The sequence below is a fragment of the Frieseomelitta varia genome, unplaced genomic scaffold (assembly GCF_011392965.1).
Source record: "Frieseomelitta varia isolate USP_RPSP 00005682 unplaced genomic scaffold, Fvar_1.2 scaffold_440, whole genome shotgun sequence".
Lineage (NCBI taxonomy): Eukaryota > Metazoa > Arthropoda > Insecta > Hymenoptera > Apidae > Frieseomelitta > Frieseomelitta varia.
Window position 1 is genome coordinate 165,201 of NW_025110191.1, and position 23,335 is coordinate 188,535.

Below are 23,335 nucleotides of genomic sequence, written 5' to 3' on the forward strand. Positions count from 1 at the left end.
CATGTAACTGTAAGGAAGATATGTTGCACATTTGGGGTTCGTCATCAAATTCGTACGAGAAATTGCAGGACAACGCGTGGCAGCGCGACTATACTCCAAGTTGACGCGGCTGGACAGAAAAAGAGAGGACGAAGCCGGTCGAAACGAGGCGATGCGATTCGCGGTGAGATGTGGTGAAGCGAGACAAGGCGAGAGAAGCGGTGGGCTGCCTGCCGCCCGGCGAGGTACGTACGGCGAGGTGAGGTGAAGTGGAGTGACGGGGGTGTAGAACGGCGAGGTGAGGTGAGGCGAGGAGGGTGCAGCAGAGGGGAACGAGGGGAAATGTCGGGTCAGCGTATCCCCCACCAGCGGCGTGCGCCCCAATAGAGGAGGCGGCGCTTACGACCACACCGGCTTCTATATAAAAGAGACAAACCCCCCGATCTGATTAGCAAAGTTCCAAACACACGTAAAAGTGCATTTTACTCATATTTTACGCCATCTAAATATTACGTGTAACACCACGAACGAAATACACAATAAGAATCTCGAAAACTACGCTCTTCGTAGTATCAATAATATTGAGTATCAAGTGAACGGGCTTGGTAACCGAAAGACAATACTCGAAATCGATAACTGGCGACAAACGAAGAGTTTCCTTAAGGTCGATCGATACGCCCGATCGTTGCGGGCAAATCAAATGAGAGCAGATTCTGTCGAGATCGATATTGCTTAAATTCGCAAACGTAAGGAACGACTGGGAGACAGATGTGCGCGCTGCAGGTGCGGCAGATGTAGCAGGAATAGCGCAAACCAGGAACGTGTAGAAAGTATACAGGCGGATAAAACACAGTGGACGACACAAGACGGCACGGCACGGCATAGCACTGTGTACGAGCAGAAGCAGCAGTACACCAAAGAGGAGGGTAGCTGTGGTGTCGCTGGTACCGCTTAGCAGTGGTGGTGGGTTCGGGCTCGAACTCGAGAGCTCGAGCTAGCTAAGAAATACGTTGAATCGTCCACGCGGCATCATTTAGACTTTAGCCATTTGCCGCGCAGTCTCGCAAGGGTGGTTGTGTACGCACGACGAGAAAAGATAGAAGAAGAAGGAGGAGAAGGAGAAAACGACAACGACAGCTCCGACACGCGCGTTCAATTTATTTGGAAGATAAAGATCACTATTATCCGAATCTGTACTTGCATCAAGGCCGTGTCAAAGGAAGCGGCACTCTAATCAAATTTCTATATCATAAAATTCGTGGCACGTACCACCGGTGGCGCACTGCAAACGCGATTGCAAGTAAATCAATCGCGGAAACGCGTGAAACGAGGAAACGCATAACGTTCGCGCGACGAAGGAAAGAAATCTCGTATCAAGCCGACACGAGAGAAAGGTAGCAAAGGACGGAGAGGGAGAGAGAGAAGAAAGTCAATAGGAAGTTTCAAGAGTCTCTCCGATCGCGGGTTGAAACGCGAGGGATTCACGTGACGCGAGGCCAGTCTGACCCAGCGACAACGCGCAGCGCTTAACCACGACACGACTATTTCGAGGATCGCCGGCAAAATGTCCAATTCCCAGAGGAGACAGATGATGCAGCCATGGCCTCTATGCCTAATGCCTTTTACAAGAACGAAGGTAAGATATGTACGCAACGTTATCTCTCACGTAACGTGTATTCGGCCGCTCGCAATCGACGAACCGACCGTTCTCCGCCGGCTCGTTTTCGTTTAACCATGTCACCAGTTCGTGTTCCCTCGTTCTTTTTCGGTACCTTCTTTCTCTCTTCCTCCCATATCCGTTTCCACGATTCCGCACTCTCACCGCCTTGCTCTTTCTTCCCCTCCCGAGCTTCTGGAAAGTTCCACGGTACACGCTGTCGCCGACGCCGTCGCCGTCAACGTTCCTAGACCCGGTGTTGTACTTTGTGACCGGCGCCTCGGCCGTCACCGCAGTCGTTGCTCTTTGCAATTTATTTTTCATCATAATTGCCACCCCATTCACTGTTTCTGTGTATATCGTGATCTTGATCTTATCTTATACCCTTTCTCTTTTTCTTTCACTTTCAGTTATCATTTCTTTACATTTCTGCATCTTTCGCTACACTGACCATTACCTATCAACGACAATATCGAATCGAATTTTTTCTTTTTTTTGCAACTTTACCTTCTCTTACACCTTTACCTTTTATTATTTACCGACTGTTATCCGCGTAGTCTATTTTAATTTCTTCTCACCGTTTTTCTTTGCTTTTCGTCTCACTTGGGACACGTGTGGAATCCTACAACTCCCTTTTCTTTTTTTCTTTTTGTTTCCTTGAAGATTGCATACGTGTCGAACATCGAGTTTCCACTTTACCTCTCTCTCTCTCCCTCGCTTTGGTGCCTGCTCTCGCTCTTCTGTCTTTCTCTTTCACCTTTCTCGGCTGTCCCCTCCTCTTTCGGGAACTCTGCTCTCTGGAATTTTACTGTTCATCACCACCACTCTGCCTCATCGCTTCTCTATTCATTCGGTGTGCATCCCTTCGTTCATGAATTTTCCGAAATTTCTTCGTTCTATGTTTAAGAAGGACGGTCGCATGCATCGATGTCGGCGGAGATTATCACCGGGTGTGTGCGTCGTATATATCGGATGTTACACGCAAAGCGAACAAACATATTCGAATATTCGCGTTCGCGCGCGTATATAGTACGTTGTGTTCTCCTGATATGCGTCTGCTGTTGGTATCTCGTACGAAGTTTTCGAATCACGGTAGCGCGAGCTTGGTACGCGAACGCCACCACGTCCAAAAATATCGATCGCCGGGTTAAAACCGCGCGCGCGTCTGTATTATTACGGTTCTAGTCGAGAGGTGAACCCGCGGCAATACAGAAAAGTAAAATCGACTTCGGTAAACGACAAAGCGAAAAGAACCATAAGTTTCATTTCTCTGTTTTCATCGCTAATTCATCGCATACTAATGAAACGTGTTAGTCAATTTCAGTCGCTAACGAATCGTAACGCGCGTGTATTGTTGCCAGGCGAAACGGGTGTTTGCGCCTGTTTCGTTGAATAAAACGAGACTGCGTGACAGCGAGATGGACCTTTAGCCATAATGTCACCGTTGCAACCATGTTCGTGTTTGTACGCATACAGCGTAACTGTTGAAACGCGAAATGACATATAATTTCGAAGTTTGAATTTTAGGACTTGTCGTCCACCAGAATCGTCGATCGGCGTGTGCCGATCAAAAGATGACACATTTTGTAACACAAGAAAAGAAATTTTTCAATAAATGGTATTTTTCAATCGTTAACATTAGTTTGTAAGTGTTTCCGGACCTGCTTCTTCCATACCATTCACATCTCGAACGTTTTATAATCGTCGAACATGCAATGTTATTCATCGTTCTCTTTTTTTTTTTTTCCCTCGTTAACACGAAGTTTCTCTCTTTTTCACTCTTTTTTTTTTTTTTTTTTTTTTTAGCGTTTCCTTTACAGTGCATTCATTTCTCAAATTTTATTTTTTTTTTTTTTTTTGATGTGCACTCGTCATATTTTATGTTTCGTCATGCGTAATATTTTATTTCGCAAATATTTCCGCGAGAGATTCCCGTTTAAGAATTTTCGGGACGTGTCACCCGATCCCACGTATACGCGATAAACGCCGCACGTAAATGAAACCGATTGTTTTGGAAATGAAATGCGCATACGTACTTACGTATGTACAAATACGCATGCACGCACGTACGCGGCCGAGCCCGCGTGGATCTTCCTTTTTCTTACCGATCGTGAAGAGCGCTCGTTATTATTATGCGCGTCGTTCATCGTTCGGAAAAAAAAAAAAAAATGGATCTTTTTCACTTGTCGTACACTCGTCACCATGTTTTCCATCAAAGGCCACCACTTGCATACATACATGACCTACGTTCGTCGGCACGCGTTCTATCCAAAAAGCATTTCATTTTTCAATAGCACGCTATTTGTCGAACGAAAGCAGCAGTATTGGCCATTTGGCACGAGGCGCTTTCATTTCCCAATGCCAGGAGTATAACGCGATTGTAATCGAGGAATAAAGCATCCCAGGAGAGAAGGCGCATATTCGATTAGAAGCGTGCTTGCTGTCGAAAAATTGTTCACGTTTGAACAGCGCGCGATTATGCATACGACGATCATTACGGAAGGAAAAGCGGCTGGCGTTTCGAAAATGGTGTAGCATGGATTACGGTGGTTGTTGTTGTATCGCGTTTCGATCACGACGATGCACTGTCGCGAGTCGGCGTGAAAAACGGGGGAGAAATACGGGGAAAATAGGTAAGATGTCACATGAAACACGTTGATAACATTGGAAAGGTGTCATATATCCTAGGAACTGACAGGCTAGATACCAAAGATTACCAATTATTATCTAGAACTCCCCGCTATATCGCTTTTCGTAGCATAATATATTTCGGCCAGCAAGATGTGGATATTGCAGTCGACTTATCTCTACGTTAATTGTCACGGACGCAGCGCTAAAATGCTTCCTCAGCCACGAGTGTCTACGCTGGTACGTCACACTATTGCTCTAAGTCAACCGCAGCTTCCTTTCTCGAAATACATATACATACATAGAAGAAAAAAAAAAAAAAAAAAAAACGTGTGCGTAGCTTCTCCTGTTGATTTCCTTGCGAAGATTCTTTGAAACGTCATGCAAGATTCGTCGTGTCGAGAGGATCCAGCCGATCGATCGGTAGATAGACCACGATCGAGTCGCAATGCGCGAAATTAGCGAAAGCACAGAGTATATACCAAAAGATAGACATAGTCCGACAATCTTTCTCTCCTCCTTTCCTTCTTTGCTTACGCTCTTTTACATAAATTTACAGTGCAAAAGTAATTCTTGATACTCTTGACTATCGTTTCTTTTCGTTTCTTTTCTTTTTTTTTCTTTTTTCCTCATTTCTCTCTCTCTCTCTCTCTCTCTCTCTCTCTCTCTCTCTTCTCTTTCCGTTTGCTGTGGAAAAGTACACTGCAATTTGTCTGCATTCTACGACTTTCGCCTAGTTCAATTCGAAAAAGATTTGTCCATTTCTTTTTTCCATTTGTCCCGCATTCTATGACTTTCGCCGAATTCGGCGGTTCAAATCGAGAAGAATTTTTCCATTTTTCTCTCCCTTCTCTATCCGTTTACTGTGAGAAAACACACGCAATTTGTCCCGCATTCTATGACTTTCGCCGAATTCGGTGATTCAAATCGAGAAGAATTTTTCCATTTTTCTCTCCCTTCTCTATCCGTTTACTATGAGAAAACACACGCAATTTGTCCCGCATTCTATGACTTTCGTCGAATTCGGTGGTTCAATTCGAGAAAGATTCAACTGGAACTATCAAAGTAACCAAAATGACCAATTTATAATTTTTGCCAGATACTTTATAGAAGCGTATTTTTTAAAGGTTTAAATAATTTTTCGTCAAATGTACAAATACAAAAGCTCGTACAGTCCATTATTGTTACAAAGTTTTTCTCTAAAGTTTTCTCTTTTTTTGACTTCGATGTTCTCTGATAAAAAATATTATGCTGCAATTGTCGGTAGTTCCAAGTATTAACAGTGTTTCCCTCCGAATGTCGCCGAAGCGAGTCTCCGCGTTAAAAAGAATTCTGCAGTGGTTCTAACACGTCGATCTCCGCACCTTGAAACGTAATACAAATCTTATCTCTGTCAGGCGTCTCTATCGTGAGACTAGACTAAAGCCCATTATCGACGAGAGAAATTGATCCGCTTTTATTGATCCGCAATAAAAGAGTTTTTCTTTTTCTTTCTGTTTCGAGAAATCCCTTTTTTTTTCCACGGGCGCCTCGATGACATTCACGCCTCGACTCCATGAACTTGAACGTTCTAGCATGTACTCTGTGGGATTTAATATCGACGCGGCGATATGGAAACAGATAGACATTGTATAACACAGCGTCAGTCACTAGGCGATGCGCCGGTTAAGTGCAGTTGCTTTTTTGCTTCTGACGTGACGCATACGCCAGATGCAGATTCAGATTCACGCGATGTTTGCGCATATCGTTCGAAACGACCACGCAAACGTCAACAGTTCAACATCAATTCACGGTCGAGTCAAGATCACTGGGATTAGACTGATGCGCGCATTCACGCGTGTTCCACGTATCGATGAAACCTTCTCCTACGTTTCCGACAATAGAAAGTCATCGGAGAAACGCGTGACAAATTCATTTCTGACCTTCGCGAGCATTACACTATGCGACATGCAACGCTACACGATATTGCGAGTATTTTCATATTTTCTTTGACGATCCGGATTTCCCCTTGTTTTGTTTGTTCGTTTGGTAAATACGAGAGATGACATCGTCACATCGTGTTACAGACGATACGGTTTTTTAACCGAGTCCGGTAATTGGTAACAACTGGAAGCAGCGTTCGCACAATTTCCCGTATCTCTTCGCTCGAAAATTCGACTCCCACGCATATATGCTCGTTTCTCTTCGGCTATTTATAGTCTGGCAAAATGTGAAAAATATAGATTTCTACGTAAACTCATATTTTTGAGAATGTTATTAATAGAAGTTCGGTAGGAAACTGCTTTACGGTACCAAACACCATAGAAGACACAGTGTTTTAAATATTTTATGCATTTCTTCGTATTCCGTGCATTTTAAAATTTCCTACAGTCCATAATTTATAAAATTATTAAAAAAAAAAAAAAAAATTCGTAAAGAAAAGAAAGAATAAACGGAGGAATGCGGAAATGTGCGAACACTGCTGAATTAGCTGTTAACTCGCGAAATGCCGGAGACATAAAGTGATTTAATTTCGATTCGATTGTATTTCAAGCACGTGTTTTACTTCCATTTTTTTATTCGCCGAAATCGTTATATCTTTGCAATGTGCATACATACGAAGATGTTCTGAAGCCTCTCTGTACATTTTTCTCTCTTGTTTTATATTGTCTTTATTGTTCTCGTTTTCTATACTCCTATTCTAAGTAAGGCAAACACGTTTCGTCGTTAATTCCGTCTTCTTTTTTCCTTTTTTTTTCTATTTATCGGTCCGATCGGCGAGGGGCAAAGACGAACAATGAAAAGCCGCGTCTCTCCTCGGCAATGTTCGGAAGAAACGAAAATAGTATCATCGTGCGATTTGAACTATGCAAATGGAACGATAAAAGTACATGCTGGTTGCACGAACACACGTTCTGAAAACAGGATAGCAAATATAATTTCGAATGTACTTAATGGAAGCTTACGTAATTTCGTTAGAGCGGCATGTTTGAAGTTCATGATGCAACGTTTTTCCTTTCCCCCCTTTTTTTTTTTCTGAAAATTAGAATCCGTCGCATTTCATTTGCATTTATGCTCGTTATTTCGCAAAACCACGCGTGTTTCGATACATATTTATGTACACTATCGTTCAGAAGTATGTCGACGTTTATTATACTCATGGAATCTGCGATATCCGTATAACATACATTTGCTATTTGTACATGTTTTGAATTCTGTACATGTTTTACGAATATTCTAGTAATATTGACTAAGTAATTTAATTACTCAGAATGCTTAGAAAAATAAACATCTATCCGGCGTGTTTAACATTGCTGAAAAATCCAATGAAAATATCGTGCCAGACAATTGTCATTTTTCATTAACAATCTGAGTTCTATTAAAAAGAAGTGTTTTAAGACTTAAGTGCGGTTATGCGTGAACAAGAGGATACGTTTACTTTTTATTCTCATTGACGATGTTCTCCAATACAGTACAAACCAGAGTACGCAAAAATTGATCCCAATTTGTCAAAGATTCCATTTTGTTTCTCCAAGCAGACGTGAGAATTGAGAAAGTATCTTTCAGCGGCAATGTGCATCGATCAGGTAGAATTATAATCGTTTAACACGAGAGAGAAACAACGCTGGCGGCGATCGTTTATGATAATCGAACCTTCGAGAAGGGACAGAACCGCGCTCGAAGGTTTTCCTGAAGCGCCGAACGAAAAAAATGCGAAGATCGAACGAACGTTACTCGGGAGGTAAAACCGGGGCGTCGATACGTCACAGAATCGCACCGCTTTTATGGCTCGAAGTATGTTTCTCCTCTGTTGGTCACTGGCGCTCGACGCCCGCCACGACAGATAGCGCCACGAGAATCCGACTTGTCTGCTTCGATTCGCGCGCGATTCAAAAGTTTCTTTTCTTTTTTTCTTTCTTTTTTTTTTTTTTTCCCAAGTCGCTAACGCTCACGCGAAGCACGTGTGTCACGATCATACGGTGGTCAGAGATCATCCGCGGTTCGGTATGCATCATACGGAACTGTATCCACTGAAAACACGCGTTCATTGTTTTCTTATATTTAGCAACGTCGTATCCGTATATCGAGAACGATCAGCTATCGGGTCCAAAGGAGAAGCGATAGCGCGAGGGCAAACAACGAAATCGTCGTTTCCTCAAATGCAAATAACGAAATTGATGACGAACTAACTCGACTACTAGTTCGGTGTTTCTTAATCTTTCGGTTATCGCGGGTACCCTTTGAGCAATTTCTTGTTCCAGTTCCTCTCAAACGATGTATAAGCGAATAACATATCGTCTTGTTTATAGCTGGATGTTGTTTCGAAGTAACCATCGGTTGAAATAGTTCAAATTGTTATTTTTTTTACTTTATACTGGACGAAATATGGCCAGGTCCCTTCCACCCGGTCGTTGACATACAGGAACGAGAAGTTCGCGGCTCTCTTGGTTAAGAAACACTGGATCAGCTGATTATTTTGCGTATGGCAACAATGGTATCGAACGGCGGGAAGACCCTCGAACGTGATGAGTTCGATTTGACAAGAGGGGGATCGGAGAGAAAAAAATAAACTTCCGACGATTCCAGGAATCAGACTAGCGAGGAAATTTAATTTAATTTATTTAATGAGCGCGAGGTCTCTCTTAGATAGCACGTAGCAAACAAAATAGAACACAAATGGAACATGTCAGATATAACACGGAACGATGTTACTGACGTAATGTTACAATGAAATGTTCATTTAACTTGCACAGGGAAAATGTATTAAAATGTGCGAATTAGGAAGCGATCGATAAATATTAATCCTTCAGGGCCTGATGTTAATGCTTTAGATTTTTTGATAATATGGACGGGAAATGGTCTTTTGTTGACTTTCATTGTATATAATTACGAAATTTAATATTAAAATTTCGTTTTTAGTAGAGGTTGAACAAGAATCAGTATGGTGCAAATACGTCGTTCTTGGATTATGAATGGAATTGCTATTGAAGAATTTTCTTCGGTAACACTCGACATTAAGAAATTCATAGATCACACATATATCTACATCTCTCTTGACTTGGGATTTAAAGATGTGATCTTATAGCGAAATTGAAAAAAAAAAAAAAAAAAATGAGTGAAATTGAAGAGACACGAAGAGTATAAAAATACGATAGAACTCTTTTATTTGAATATGTATATATATATTTATATATTTTATTTACTTGGGGCAAATTTTAAATTGGTTGGTTCAATTCACTTATTTTTACTTGAACTCCTATTTACAAAAAATCATCAACAGAAGGGGCAATCAGTGGATCTCTTAATAGACACATTTGTCCCCCGAAAAGTTCATATAGACAAAGTTCTACAGCAACAAAGAATAACAAAGGATGCGAAACAAAAGTCGAAGAGAGATGAGTATAGAAAATTGCAAAGTATCCAATACGGATGTGAAAAAAAGAAAAACCGAGTGCCAATAATCGCATAAAAACAATCGATATTACTGATAAAATGCGAAAGCGATTATTTGCATGTTTAGGTCGATCCGGAAGACAATGTACAGCGTCATACATTTATTCTGAATTTTCAACGTGTATCGGTAACAAGTGACAGTAATGACGCGATCACAGTTTCTCCGCATCCGGTCGGATCGTCGGTCTTCATTTTCGAGAAATTTTCGAGGAAACGGCGGACTCTGTGAATCGATGGAAATACGAAGCGAAGATAATAAATCGGATCGGCGTAATGCGCGAAGATGCACGCTCGCAGCCACGAGCATAATATTCGCGAAAGCAAAGAGCTCGCGGTTTGGTCATGAAGTTCAACATAGGTTATCGATAATCAGGGTCATCAGAAGTCATCTAATCGTCCAGCAAGACGATCACGCTGGTCTCTCGTTCGTCGCTTTTCGTCATTGGTTCGTTACGATAATCGCCACGCACCTCCTCCTCGCCACGTTCCCCGATAAACAAATCTAGTATAAATACACCAACTTGGTAATTTCATCCCTTCGATTTACTCGACACTGGATTTCGCGCGGTAGTAGCCTGTTCATCGTCGGCATTTTTATTAATTGGTTCTGCCGCGCCGCTCGTTTGAATCGAAGAGAATTTTCCACCGGAAAACATTGTTCGTAATATTCACCGCGGGAAGTTGTTTGTAAAATTTTCCACGAAAAGTGTACACGGTGTATACACGTTTCTAACCAGCAGAAAGAAGAAGGAAGGATCGATCGATCGGTCGAGCAAGACGAGTAAGTTTGATTTTCGTTGGATCGACGGAGTAGACGTTTAATTCGGGTTTGTTAATTGAGTCGAATTGCCCCATTACGGTGATGATCATCTTCGTGTTATCTTTCCTTGCGCTATCGAGCGGGAAATCATATCGCAGAACGGATCACGGTGCGCAGAATTGAACCCTAAGTGGTGTATCGTTGAACACTGGCAACCATAAAAATTCAGATTTCACGTTGATTAATTTTAGAATTTTCAATTCCAGTTAATCTTACCGCTAATCTCTGTCAGAGAGAATAGAAAATCCAAAATAAATACTTGAAATTTTTGTATCAGACGTAGAAATTAATTCGGCGCCTTTTTTTTTTTTTAGATAAACTTGTCTCGGGATTTTGCTTTTGGAATCATTCTAACGAGAAATTGTTTTTCGGAATCATTCCTTGTTATTATAGAACAAGCTTCTCTTAACGTTTAAGTGACGCTTTTATTTAACAATTCTTCGAATTGATAATTTTCAAAAGAGATCACGATGTTCCTGGTCGGAAGTGTTTTTTAAAATCAGACAGACATACTCTTCGTGTTTCAGAAATATGACGACTTTTTGCATATTGTTTTTTTTTTTTACATCTAACAACACAATAGTACAAATTACTTTAGTTATCTGCGATGCCAACGATACCAGTTGAGGGTTCAATGAAACGAAAGGGAAGGAAAGAGAAGAGAAGAGGGGAAACGAAGCAAATTGACAATGGTGTATTTGTCTGTTTTCAGGAACGAAGCGTTCTGCCCAAATATTACACGAGGGTGCCTACGGTAGCAAGATCGGTGACGAACAGTTCGGGCATCAACCTAGATTGTTCGTCGAACACGACGCTTGCGACGAACGCGAGCCCGTTCAACAGCCAGACGGCACTGATCGCGGAGAAAACCGTGGTCGTCTCTTCCAACAACAGCGTGACCACGCCGAGCAACCATTACTATGCACAGAACTTGAGAAACAATCACCAGAAGGCCCTGAACGGGTCTCGCATATACGATCCTCTCGACAGGGGTCTCGACCACGACTACAAACAACTCGATCCGCTGTTGGTCGGTGAACCCCCGTACACGGGGGTCGAGATCACCAAGCCAAGCATGAGCTCGCAAAATGTTAAACCGACCAAGGACTCGGTACCTGTTCTGCACACGCAGTTCGAGAAGGAGCCCAAACTGTCGATTATGCGTTTTGCCAATCAGGTAACTCATCGTTCGTTTCTATCGAGCCGCGTTCACATTGATTTCTTGCCAATCTGATTTCTGATTTTCCATCACTTTCGCTCGTTTCTAACTGCAACTGAGACTAATGCAAACGTAGATGTATCCTTTTTTTGTCGATTATCAAATGTATTATACGTGTATGTTGGATTGTTCTGCAAACTGTGGACAACGGATACGCGTAAAGATGAGTCGAGAAGAAAGAACAAAATTTGTCCATCCGAAAAATTAAGTTTGAAAATCGTTTTCGAGGAAATCTGAATATATTCCATCCGCGAAAATAAATGAAGATAAATTAAAATAAAATAGAACAATTCTTATAATTGAGAATTGTGAAAATTTAATAACAATTATATTTATTATTGTATAATCAATATTTCATCCTATCGCGAGAGAGTTTTATTCTTTCTTTTCGATTCGTTTCCGCATTTCGTAGAATCGTCATCCCTCGGCCGATTCTTGTCCACGATTTGCGGGACATCCTGTACACGTAACCCGTGAATACACATCATGTATCATACGCCGGTGAACACATTTGGAAAATTACCGCGAGCAACGTATCTCGAAATCATACAGTTTCGCACGATTCTCTTACTAAATTTGTTTTCCCGTGATCCTGCCGCATGGCTTTCGACACGGCGCGACGGCGGCATTACGTATCGCGAGAAAACGGCGGAGACCTCGTTCGTTTCTACTCGCGTACGAGTTTCAAGGATACCGCGAGAGGAAGCATCCTTGATCCATTTTTCTTCCGACTCGCCTCGAGACTCATAGAATCGTCGAACTTGAATACAAGCGAATACAACCGAATGCCATGAAACCTGGGACAGAGCGGCGGATGGCTTGTTATACCCAATGGTATTATATTCAGTTCGGAGCAGGAAGCGGTCATCGCCTGTTTCTATAAACAGTTGAAGCATGTCGCGATACATGCGATCGACGGTTTCGCGATACATTTATAATGTATCTATGTGTTAGAAATTCATTCGTGGCCCCCCACCGCTGTTGATCGACTGCAACTTTATTTTTGAGGTTCTATATAATACACGATACAGATAGTTATATAGACTGTGACAGATTTTCGAAATGCGTTTTGCATCACTGTCTCTCTTAATATAAAGTTCGAACACGCGAGACTGCATGATTGCGCGCTATTTTTAAAGATTTCTTTAATCTTTATCGAGTGACAATTTTACAATTAGCACGATATCAGTCAGGTCTCTTCCGTCTCTGCAACATCATTGTTTTCTATCGAAGAATATCTTCGATATTCAAGTTGTAAACCGGACAAAGGTAATGAAATATATAAACCATAAACTCGGTGTCAACGTTGTAATAATCATTTTGCTCAGAACGGTACAAATGTCCGGTGAGCTTATAGAATCTGAAGGTGTCGTCGCATGTTTCAACGAGGAGTCGGAGAATCGCGGAACAACGTGAGCGAGAAGAGAAACAGACTCTGATCGAGACTAAAAAACTGAGAAACGTTTCGCGATTCCAAAGGAATTTTAGTAATTGCGGAGGATCCTGAAAGCTTCTCGTCCCTCGACGCTTTTCTTTCTCGCGCGTGTCGAATGCCACGCGTGCCTGCCTTCTCTGCCCTGTCGTTCGAGGGCATCGCGATCTTCGTGTGTTTACGACATCAATGTTGCGTATACGTATATTAATATATATATATATATATCCAGAATTGCATTTGTTGCGCAAATAACACGGGACAAATGTTGTTCATTGCACGATATTATGGACAAAAAAACGAATGTCAATTCGAAAAGATGGATGATACCCAATATTCGAAAAGCTTTATGCACTTCATCATCAATATGTACACGTACGTTCGTCAGTTTATGATGTCAGAGTGTTAAGCGTAATGTACAGAACTTGCAATCAAATTAATGTTTACGAGATTTTATTTTAATCACACACCACTCTCTCTCTCTCTCTCTCATGGCACGTGTCCGACTCGAGGCAAGCTACATACACGAGTGACCTAAAGTTAGAAAAAAAGGCGAACAAGGCGACACGAGACGAGACGAGTTCGACAGAAGAAAGTGTACATAGATATACGCGAATGATCGGGGGAGGAATGCAGAAGCAGCCGGAACAGGTGCAAAAGAGGAAGGAATTGCTCATCGATCTCGCGTTTGTTTCGTGATCTCCAGATCGAAGGAAGCAACTGCGGAGAACAAAAGGCAAATGCATGCATCGCATGCATGCATGTACGTTTGTGCCCAACTACAGCGGCCTTGCACGCCTCTGATAATAACTAACGACTTAATTTCCTTCCACGTACATTGCTGACGTATACCGGAGACGTTTGCGGATCATATTAAACAATTAATAGTGCAAAATGACGGAAACGTGGATACGGAACGTATGTCTGTGGTCGAAAACACACACACACACACAGGCAGCTCATCGACAGTTCGGATCGCCCTTAAATTACGTATATTTCGCAATCCGGCGCGTCACCAAGACCAACGATTGTTGGCAACGAATTGGTTTCGATGCGAACGAATATGCTGTTGAACGGACACGCGGATAAGGACGAAGACGAGGAACGCGATACTCGAGTTGCTGTTCGATTCTCGTCTTGTTTCAAATTTCGCGGAAGGAAAACTGGTGAAAATGTTCACCTCCGGCTGCCTTTGTAATTCTCGTTCGATCGACCTCGTATAATCTGTCTATTGTACCAATTGTATAGAAAACGGGACTCTGTCACGTTCAACCGAGATCGTCTGTCTGCCGCGTGCCATTCATCCATGGAGAACAAAACGGAGACGAAACGAAAGGAAATACGCGGGAAGGAAAAACAAAAAAAAAGAAAAAAGAACAAACGCGTTCTGCTCCGACAAAGAAGATTACGCAACGCTGAAAGAAGGTCACGAGTAGCAAGATCGGTCGCAATAACGACGCGGTTTCGTCTCGAGATCCCAAGGCACGGCTCGGTTGTTTAAATAGGCACTTTTTTCCGATCGTGATCAATCCGTTTCGAACCGTACCGAGCAGAGAACTCGTAGACGAGCCGCTCGTTTCAGAGCTTTAGTTCCTTCAGGGGAGGAACTCGTGACCGAATTTCAGTTCCTCGCGGTCGATCGATACGCGGTCTTCTTCAGTCTTTCGTTTCTTTTCTCTGTTCGACGATCTCTCGAAATTAGTTCCACGTGCCCGGGCTATCGAGTACAAAGCACGAAGGAATGGCACGAGTTGCGCTCACGCGTAGAACCCCGCGAACTACGCGAAAGCCGCGCGCATACATACGATCGTGCGTATAATCGTCCGATTCGCGGACGATGGATCCTCGCAATGACAAGGGAAGGGATAGCCGCGGCCCCCCAGCATCGTTTCCCTATATAAACAGGGAACTACCCGTCGGTCCACGAGTGCCAATAGCGTGTCAATATTACACGGGAACAACGTTAACGTCAACGACGGCAGCTTCGACCGCGTATATGTTAACCACGATACCGATACTGTCAACCTTCGCAATAAAATATAAATATCAGTTGCAACAACTATTGTAACACTACAACACTCGCAGCAAGAAAAGGAGAGAAGAAGGAACAATAATAACGACGAGAAAAATAGGAAGGAAGACGGTACTTCGTGCGAGAACAACACGGAAGCAACAATCGTGACGACGATTGTCTCGCAACACGAAAGCTCGCCACTCTGACTTAGCAGACGATACGGCGTAACAATAAAATTAAATCGATACGTCGATCAACACGTGCGTGTGGTTGAACAGTTCGTTCACGAGCAGACGTAACTAACGCTTAGGCGAAAATCATTCGACGATCGTAGGATCGTTTCTTTCGGCCGTAGCCGTGGCGCGCTACGCATCGGTGACGATCGCTCTCTCGCAGGACATTTCCGCAAGATTTTCCGCCCGATCAGGTCGCGTGTTATCTTCCATCGGTTTCTCACCCTGCCACTACTACATCGTCTTCAATCATGAAGATTCTTATGCGAGCCGATACCCACGTGAACATCGAATTACCGGGCAACGCGCCAGTCGCTAAATGCACCTTCACTCAGGTATCGACAATTGGCATTGTGAACTTATATAGAACGTAGATAAAAATGTATGCACCCGATTTTGTCTACGATATCAGCTACAGCTGAGCGTTCGTTTTCATTTCCCCTTCGACGTCTCTCGCTTGTTCGTTCGTCGTTTATTTCTCGCGCGCGTCCAACCAACGTTGGTCGACCTTCCGTATCGAATTTTACCGGATTTCACCGGATCATCGCGAAACATTGTAGCTGTTTACTATGTAGAGTGGCTGATCTCTCAGCTCGAGTGGTATCACGAGTACTCCTCCAAGTGGTTCTGCCACTTGGCCACCAAGAACAAACCGCGAACGATCACGGTCTTTGCAACGTGATTTCTCTCGATCGCGTGTCAACCTGCGTTTTCTTTCGAATGTTTACAGGTGTTGGCCGCCCTGTCGGTGTCGATGGGCTCCATGGTGGTCGGTTACTCGAGCTCGTACACCTCGCCGGGTTTGGTCTCGATGCAGAAGAATTCGACGTTTGAAGTGACGAAGGAAATCGTAAGTAGATGAACACTGTGTTACACGCGAAGAAGGTATTCGAAGGCGAATACCAAGTGTCGGCTCCGTCGACGAAATTGTTTTCAAACAAACGTGCCTCGCGCGAAGATGGCGCAATCGCGAGTATTCCGGCGAAATACGAGAAACACGATGTTATCTGCCGAATTCCCATCTTATCCGAACACCGAGCCAAGGTCGGACGATCGGTATTACGGCACGTTTGTTTTCGAATATATATTCCGATTGTTACGTCGTGAAATGATTGCGCGAACCAGCCGACAATTTCCTGCAAACTTTCCTTCCCGTTTTTACAAACTGGCCTAGTTTCGGGCGACTCGAAAGGAGGACGGCCATCCTGAAACGATGACGACGTCGTGGAGGGAACGGGGCACACGTCGTCGAGTCGTCAGATATCGAGAAAGGGTCAATAAATGATTGAGCGTTTAACCCGCCGAGTGCGTCAATGCGAGTGTAAAATCATACGACCCCGTGTCGCGTTCGTTCAACAACCATCATCATCATCATCGGCGCGCCTTGTCCAGCCTCGATTGGCGGGGCACGCGATTGGCTCGCCGTTGATCGATGCCGGCACGCCGTTAACTTGGCCTACGTACGCTCACGTCGTTACGCCACGCGACTTTTGCCGCGATTTACCGCAACCTTCGACGAATCGACGATGCGCCTCGGAGATTTAATCGCTAACTCGATACAAATGCTTCCGGGTTCCTCAATGTCCACTCTGTTTCCACGCACCTCTCGCCGATCTCGCCGTACACAGATCGAGGCCCACGCGGAGCGCATTAATGCTCCTTAAGCATTTCCCCTTGTTCCTTCCTTCCTCCTTACTCTCCTCCTTGCGTATCTCCTTCGCTCTTATTTGTATTATCCAAGGTTGATGAGCGATCTTTAATTCTTTGGAGCACGATGGTACGAAAAATGTTCCACGTACCTCGAGAATATTTGGCCCAAAATTGCAATATCTTCTCAGTTTTAAGTATATTGAGATACACTTAAAATCATACACTTATATATATATATATATATATATATATATATATATTTGAAATTATATTAAAATAAATTTATTACTCCTTAGTAATTTCTATCCAGTGATACACCGATGAATTCAAAAAGAAGAATTAATGTATACGGCTTGGTCGCTCGTTATGGTCCGCGAGCCAGTTACCAGCGCAACAGGTTAAATCGTGAAATTTCGTATTCCAAACAGGTAAAATAGAATTGTTTCGTAACTTCGTTACAACGAAAAAAAAAAAAAAGAACATGCAGATCTTAAAATACGTCGAACGGTGTTAATTAAACAGGATCATAATGCATTGAGCGTACTCTTTTTGGAGCAAATCCCTCGTTCCTTCCTTTCTCGCGTATATTTCCTCTCCGACGATTTATTTATACCCGAAGGTCGTTTGTGCGATCTTCAATCACATAATCGAATCAAGATCGGAGAACGATCGAGAAAAACAACGAATGAATGTGAAAGGAGCGGAGCACGATCGTCACGCGAGCTTTTCGTTTCAGGGCATGTGGATAGGATCGATCATGCCGTTGAGCGCACTTTTTGGAGGCATAGCCGGTGGCCCGTGCATCGAATATCTTGGTAGAAGGAATACAATTCTGGCCACCGCGTTGCCGTTCATCGCAGGTACGGTCGCGTTCACGTTCCAACGGACGACACGCTTCGAACGATCGTTACGATCACTGTGATCCGATCACGTACTGTCGTTAGTTAAATCGACGACTAATCGACATGATGATGTTTTAGCTTGGCTACTGATCGCCCTGGCGACGAACGTCGGTATGGTGCTCACCGGCCGTGCCCTGTGCGGTTTCTGCGTGGGCATCGCGTCGCTCTCATTGCCAGTCTATCTTGGCGAAACGATACAACCCGAGGTGCGAGGTACCCTTGGACTCCTACCAACTGCTTTCGGTAATACAGGTGAGCATCTTTCAGGGTTGGATACAAATTTTTCTTCGAAGTAATGGTAAACGGTAGTTGTTTCTATCTGAGAAATGACTTTATCTCCGAATCCAGATTAAACGAATCATTGGGCGAATGATCTTTCTCGTTTGACAATGAGATAATACTTCGGCAGAGGACGAGAAGTTTATACCGGGCAAATTTTTCTTGAAACAACGAAGAATTATCATCGCTAATTTATTATGCTTGTTTTGGAAACTAACCTTGGAAACGTAGCTTTATCTTGGGTTCGAATTGAGTAAATCATTTAAGCAGGTTTGTTCGAGATAATTCGTTGAATTAAAGTGACTAAATACTTGGATCGTAACATACGAAACGGTAGATTTTCTTTTTTAACACGTAACATTCTTTAATATTCAATATTACTGATAAGAGCTATTACGATTTACATGCTTTTACCAATTGGTTGTAAGTTTTTTGATATAGTGACAAATTTAACTTTATAAAGAAATTGAAGTTTCGGTGTCGAGTATTCTTTGAATTTGCTGGCAAAATGATTAAATATTTAAAAAGAATGATAATCAAGGTGAAATAGAAGCAACGTGCTCAAATGAAAAGTGAAGTTTATTAAAAGGAAAGTTTAGAAATCTAAATTGCGATCTAAAAGCTCGAAATATTAATGCAACAGAACCGAACATTTTACATACCGCTATCTAATAGTTCTAGCGAAACACGAGTCACACGATAAAATCAGAAACTGCTTGAACAATTATTCATAGAAACAAATTACGATTTTGTCTGACAGCTGAGTAATGAAATAATTTTGAGAAAAATCATTTGCCTGTCCAAATATAAACACACGTAGAATTGTTTCAAGATAACATCGTGTCGCGTTTAAATGATCATTTGTCAAATATTTTGCTCAAACAATGGCCAAGGTTGCGTTCCAGTTGCCAGTTAGAGATATCGTACAATTTTCTTTTCTCTTTCGTCCCATTTAGGAATTTTAGTCTGCTTCGTAGCCGGCATGTATCTAGACTGGAGAAATCTTGCGTTACTTGGCGCTAGTTTACCAATACCGTTCATGATTCTGATGTTCATGATCCCCGAGACACCGAGATGGTACATTTCCAAGGGAAAGGCGAAAAGAGCGCGAAAATCGTTGCAATGGCTGCGCGGCAAGGGCACCGACATTAACGACGAACTGTCCGCCGTACAAAAGTTACACACCGAAAGCGAACGCAATGTTTCGCAGGGTGCGCTGATGGAAGTCTTCAAGAAGAATAACCTGAAGCCAGTTTTGATCTCGCTCGGTCTGATGTTCTTCCAACAGCTTTCAGGAATCAACGCGGTCATATTCTACACCGTTCAAATTTTCAAGGCAAGCTTCTATTCTTTGGCACTTAAATTTCCACATGTAGAATACTGCACGTTCACATATAGAGTCAGCTAATACCAGAGACTAATGAATTATTGAAATACTGGTAATTATATGGAAGCATGAGATAAAAGTTAAATGGTCTATCGATGGTAGAATTATCTAAACAAGCGTTTCTTTGAATGGAATCATATATAGATATAATGGAACCCCATAGTTTGTAACGAAGACGAATCAAATTTTAGTCAATGCTCGATTAAATAAATTCTTTTGCTGATTGTATCGTCAACTGCTGTTGTATGAACGAAAACTCGCAAACAGTGGAGAGAACCAACGAACTCTTATCACATGAACTATTTGTTCCGTGACAAGTTTATACAAATGGAGTTCTACTAATGTTTTGTTAATGGATTAATCGATCTGTTTCAATTCTAAAAGAAAAATATCAAGTTACTGATATCGAAAAACCAATAGGTTTAATTTTGTAGGACTTACACTGTGAAGGCAAGGACAACACAAATACTAGTAAATTTACAAAATTACAAAAATTGTATGAAACGCAAGGAAAGACAGGGATGTATTCTCATGCTTATATTGTCCTTGTCCCTCATGCGATATAATAGTAATAAAAACATCTCATCCAAACCAATAACTTTTCGACGTATAGGTTTTTATAGAGGACATCGGGCTCCTTGAGCCATTTCTTATTTAAACACTTCTCAGTTTAGTTTAAAAACCAATCGTTTTATATAACGATTGAAAATTACAAGTTCTATTTGAAGGGAACAATATGATCTTTCCAATACAATCAATCATTTCAGTAGGCTTCCAAGCCTTAGCTGACTCACGCCGTGGAATGTTAAAATCATCCCGGTCTTAATTTTAATTTTTCAGGATGCTGGAAGCAGCATTGACGAGAACATCTCCACCATCATCGTCGGTATCGTGAACTTCATCTCGACGTTCGTCGCGGCGTCCGTTATAGACAAACTGGGCAGGAAAATGTTGCTGTACATAAGCGGCATATCCATGTGCCTGACTCTGTTCACGTTCGGCACATTCTTCTACGTGAAGTCGACTGGGACGGACGTGACGTCGTTCGGCTGGATACCGCTGTTGAGCCTGATCGTTTACGTGATCGGCTTCTCACTTGGATTCGGCCCGATCCCGTGGCTGATGATGGGCGAGATTTTGCCGGTTAAGATACGCGGCTCGGCCGCCAGCGTCGCCACGGCCTTCAACTGGACTTGCACGTTCGTCGTCACGAAAACGTACGAGGACATCGTCTCGGTGATCGGGCCGTACGGGACCTTCTGGATGTTCGGCACGATCGTGGTAGTCGGATTCGTGTTTGTAATCATCTGCGTGCCAGAGACGCGAGGCCGTTCGCTCGAAGAGATCGAGAAACGATTCGCCGGGCCGGTGAGAAGAATGAGCGCGGTGGCTAACATGAAACCCATGCCGATGGCCTGTTAACCGTTCCTCTCTACGCGTTCGCTCACGACGTCGATAGTTGTTAGCCAATCGATCTGTACGATCGACGGGGCGATCAATCGCCCACGTCGTCGACAGTATATCGTCGCGCGTATTTCGCTTCGTTATGAAACGAACGAGAATCCTACATAGTTCCTGCAGTCTGTCGATAAGAATGAGCGAAACAGATGCGTCTAGTGAGAGCCGTCTTCCGGATCGATTCTCTTTTTCTCGATCTTCTCTTTTCCTCTTTTTATTTTTATTTTTCAAACTAATGCGAGCGCGGCTGCTCTCTGCTTCGTTCTTCCTTTTCTTTCTATTCTCTCTTTGCTCCAAGTCTATTGGTAAGACAGTTCGTTCCAATTTTCCTTCATATTCGAATATTCTTCTTCGTTGCCAGAAAATCGTGTCTTTTGGTTTTCTGGCAAGATTCGAGTAGACGATAGCCGAAATGAAAAAAACTGGGAAGATAAATTACGCGAAAACAAACAAAAAAAAAAAAAAAAAAAAAAAAAAAAAAGGAAAGAAAAGAGAAGATGCGAAGAGTTTGAGAGAGGAGGGAGAGATAGAAGGTAAGATTTTTAATACACGAGCTGTAATTTTGCCTGTAAGTAAGTATGTACTTACGAGAAGAAAGTCCAAGAACGATATGCAATTGCAAACTCGACCAAGAGAAACGATCCGTTGACTAGACGTCGTAAGTAATCGTTATTTTTTTCTTATATCAAACACTTTACGGAGTCTACCTCAAGTTAGTACTTTTACTGAAGGTATACGAGTAGAATAACAAGACAAGTGTGAGTTATTTAATCAGTACACGTGTGTGTATAGATTCGAGTACGTCGGATACGTTGTACTTAAGGAAATGCGTCGGAAAAGGAAGAAAACGAACGTTTCTTCCTTCCATATCATCAGGACAATAAAAATTCCCCGCGCGACGGTCGTGTAGGCAATTCCTATGCATTTTTATGGATATCAGCTGTTGCGTTTGTATGTACATAGTTACCGATCTGCATCAACGAACAATTGTATCATTTACCAACGAACGAAATCGTGCCGTAAGATGTAAGTTAAGAAAAATAGAGGGAAAAACGATGCGCGTTTATTTTTTCAACGTTGAAATCGATATATATATATAGCTGTAACAGTAAGTAGATAGCGTAAGAAAACGCGATGAAGAAAACGAAAGGAAAACGTAAGGAAAACGTATGCACAATCGCGCGCCGACCTATCTCTCGCGTCTCTCGCGGTATACACATTATAAAATACATGAATGTATATACATTGAGAATCGATTCTCATTACACAACGATATGTATTTGTACACCACGAGTGTTATACAGGCGTGCGCTTTTAACGTTTCATTTTTTTTATTGAAATTGTCGATAATATTGGGATCTGTGATCGATCCAATTGAATCTTATTTATAAGCGTCGCGTCCTGTCCTATCGACTCCTCCCCCTTTAAACCTCCCTTGCTCTCCCCTATCTTTCCCTCTTCTCGATATCTCGATTCCTTAATTCTCGTATAACGATGGCTGGGCAATTCGAACGTGCATTTGGCAGCTCGAGATTTTTTTGAAGCGAGCAGGACATTCTCCCGTTGCTTCTATCTTTTTGGAAAACCATCGTTCACCCCCATCTCACGTGTCCATTTTTTTCGTCAAATGTGTCATGTTGACGAGTTGACGCACGAACCACGAAAAATCTATGCGATTTCTATTAATTCGTAGACAGTGAGGAAGTACACCTACAACGACAAACAATGAAAATGCAACATTCGTATGGCCCGGTGACCGATTTGCGAGAGTTAACGCGCGGATATATACATCGTTCTCAACGTTAAGTTGCTCGTATCCTCGCAACGTTATTCCGAATCTTATTACCAGGACAGGACGGAAAAAGAAAGCGCTACGAAACATTCCTACCTCGTACAACTTTACGTGCGAACTTGGGATTACCTTGGATGTGCAAACTTGCGAGCAATACGTGTTCTTCCTAGAAAGAAGTTCCGTTTCGTACGCCGATCCGCTCTTTCTTTTCTTTTTCGTTTGGTACAACAATGCTTGATCCTTCTACTTTTATATTTTTACCATCTGTTTCTATTATGCTTATGATGAACGCATTTTTATTGCGTGTTGCTTGGGCGTAAAGTGTTTGTCAAATTTGCGAGGAAGAACCTCGCTCGGAGGAAGATTTACAACCTGTACTCCACTACTATTCGCTATTCGCGTTAAATTTACATCAATAATTCTAAGTTATTGAAATATAACGTTTGACAGAA

The 23,335-nt window shown here is 42.5% G+C and overlaps 2 protein-coding genes across 4 annotated transcripts in view; one reads left to right on the top strand and one right to left on the bottom strand.

Annotated features, from left to right (window-relative positions):
* Positions 1–23,335, bottom strand: part of LOC122532167 (RING-box protein 2) — a 31,419-nt gene that overhangs the window by 7,312 nt on the left and 772 nt on the right. The window lies entirely within an intron of this gene.
* On the top strand, positions 438–23,335 carry LOC122532163 (facilitated trehalose transporter Tret1-like). Of its 3 annotated transcripts, none has more exons than XM_043660699.1 (7): positions 438–1,615; positions 11,230–11,694; positions 16,146–16,265; positions 17,802–17,925; positions 18,046–18,219; positions 19,203–19,582; positions 20,474–23,335. In XM_043660699.1, exons 1-7 carry the CDS (start codon positions 1,544–1,546, stop codon positions 21,053–21,055), a joined length of 1,917 nt encoding a protein of 638 aa, XP_043516634.1. In that variant the 5' UTR covers positions 438–1,543; the 3' UTR covers positions 21,056–23,335. The 3 variants fall into 3 exon arrangements, with proteins under 3 accessions (XP_043516634.1, XP_043516632.1, XP_043516635.1); XM_043660697.1 differs by lacking the exon at positions 438–1,615 and adding an exon at positions 4,403–4,504; XM_043660700.1 differs by lacking the exons at positions 438–1,615; positions 11,230–11,694 and adding an exon at positions 15,651–15,750.

What these genes read in the sequence shown, in the direction of transcription:
- LOC122532163 (XM_043660697.1), top strand. Translation starts at nt 4,418, where the DNA reads ATGTGGATATTGCAGTCGACTTATCTCTACGTTAATTGTCACGGACGC. An exon ending in TTGAAGTGACGAAGGAAATC is followed by an intron (nt 16,266 to 17,801) that starts GTAAGTAGATGA and finishes TTTTCGTTTCAG; the next exon opens with GGCATGTGGATAGGATCGAT. An exon ending in AACTGCTTTCGGTAATACAG is followed by an intron (nt 18,220 to 19,202) that starts GTGAGCATCTTT and finishes CGTCCCATTTAG; the next exon opens with GAATTTTAGTCTGCTTCGTA.